Below are 809 nucleotides of genomic sequence, written 5' to 3' on the forward strand. Positions count from 1 at the left end.
ATTGCCTTTGGGTCTTGGGAAGGGTTTTTGAAGGAAAGTAACACACTGTTTGCACTAGAATGATAATCAAAAGCCAGAAAGCCACACAAATGAATTTTTTTTAAATGAAAATGTCTGTAGACACAAAGTAACACTAACAGAAAAATGACCTTATAGCAATTTTGTGCCAGTGCTAAAGACAGAAATGAAAGTTAAAAACAAGAATGGGGGGGGGGGGGCTTTCCAAAGATTTCAGGGGGAAAGAAATGACTGAAGTTCAGAATAGAAAGGAGGTGTGCAAGTCTACTAACTGCCAGTAATACAATTCTAAACCCAAGATGGATTTTTACCAGTTTAAGCAGTTGTGGGGAAAAGTATCTAAAGATTTTTTTCAGATGACTCAAAATACCTGTAAAAAGAAAGAAAGAAAGAGAGAGGGGGGGAAAGGGGAGGAGAAAGAGCTACAGGAAAGTTCACTTTCTTTCTCAAAACTGCATTCGTTCACCTCTAATGAGCACAAGTAGTATCAAATGTTAGAAGATTGGATATAGACTAGTTTTTACTCCTGATTTTATTATTTCATACTTTTAAAAGTATTCTGAAGTGGCCAAGAGACTCCTCCCTCAGTGGCAAAGTCAGTCACTGCTGGTTGCATTCTGTGGGAAGTCCAGGCTGTTTGTCATTTGGTCCTATAAGACAAACAGCCATTAAGGGATATTTGTTTCTCTTGTTTTGGGTAAGGGCATATGAGAGAAAGAACCAGGTGCTAGGCAAAGGAAGTCAGAGTCATTCGCCAGTTTCATTCTCTTCTGCTGTTTCTCCTGTTGTGG

The 809-nt window shown here is 38.9% G+C and overlaps 1 protein-coding gene across 1 annotated transcript in view; it reads right to left on the minus strand.

Moving 5' to 3' along the window:
• Window positions 1-379: 379 nt before the first annotated feature.
• Window positions 380-809, minus strand: part of PA2G4 (proliferation-associated 2G4) — a 20,322-nt gene continuing 19,892 nt past the window's right edge. Inside the window, exon 13 of the mRNA XM_015408693.1 lies at window positions 380-388. Coding sequence (XP_015264179.1) covers window positions 380-388 — 9 coding nt within the window. The remainder of the gene's footprint in view (window positions 389-809) is intronic.

Source organism: Gekko japonicus, unplaced genomic scaffold (genome assembly GCF_001447785.1).
Source record: "Gekko japonicus isolate JY-2015 unplaced genomic scaffold, Gekko_japonicus_V1.1 scaffold2118, whole genome shotgun sequence".
NCBI lineage: Eukaryota > Metazoa > Chordata > Lepidosauria > Squamata > Gekkonidae > Gekko > Gekko japonicus.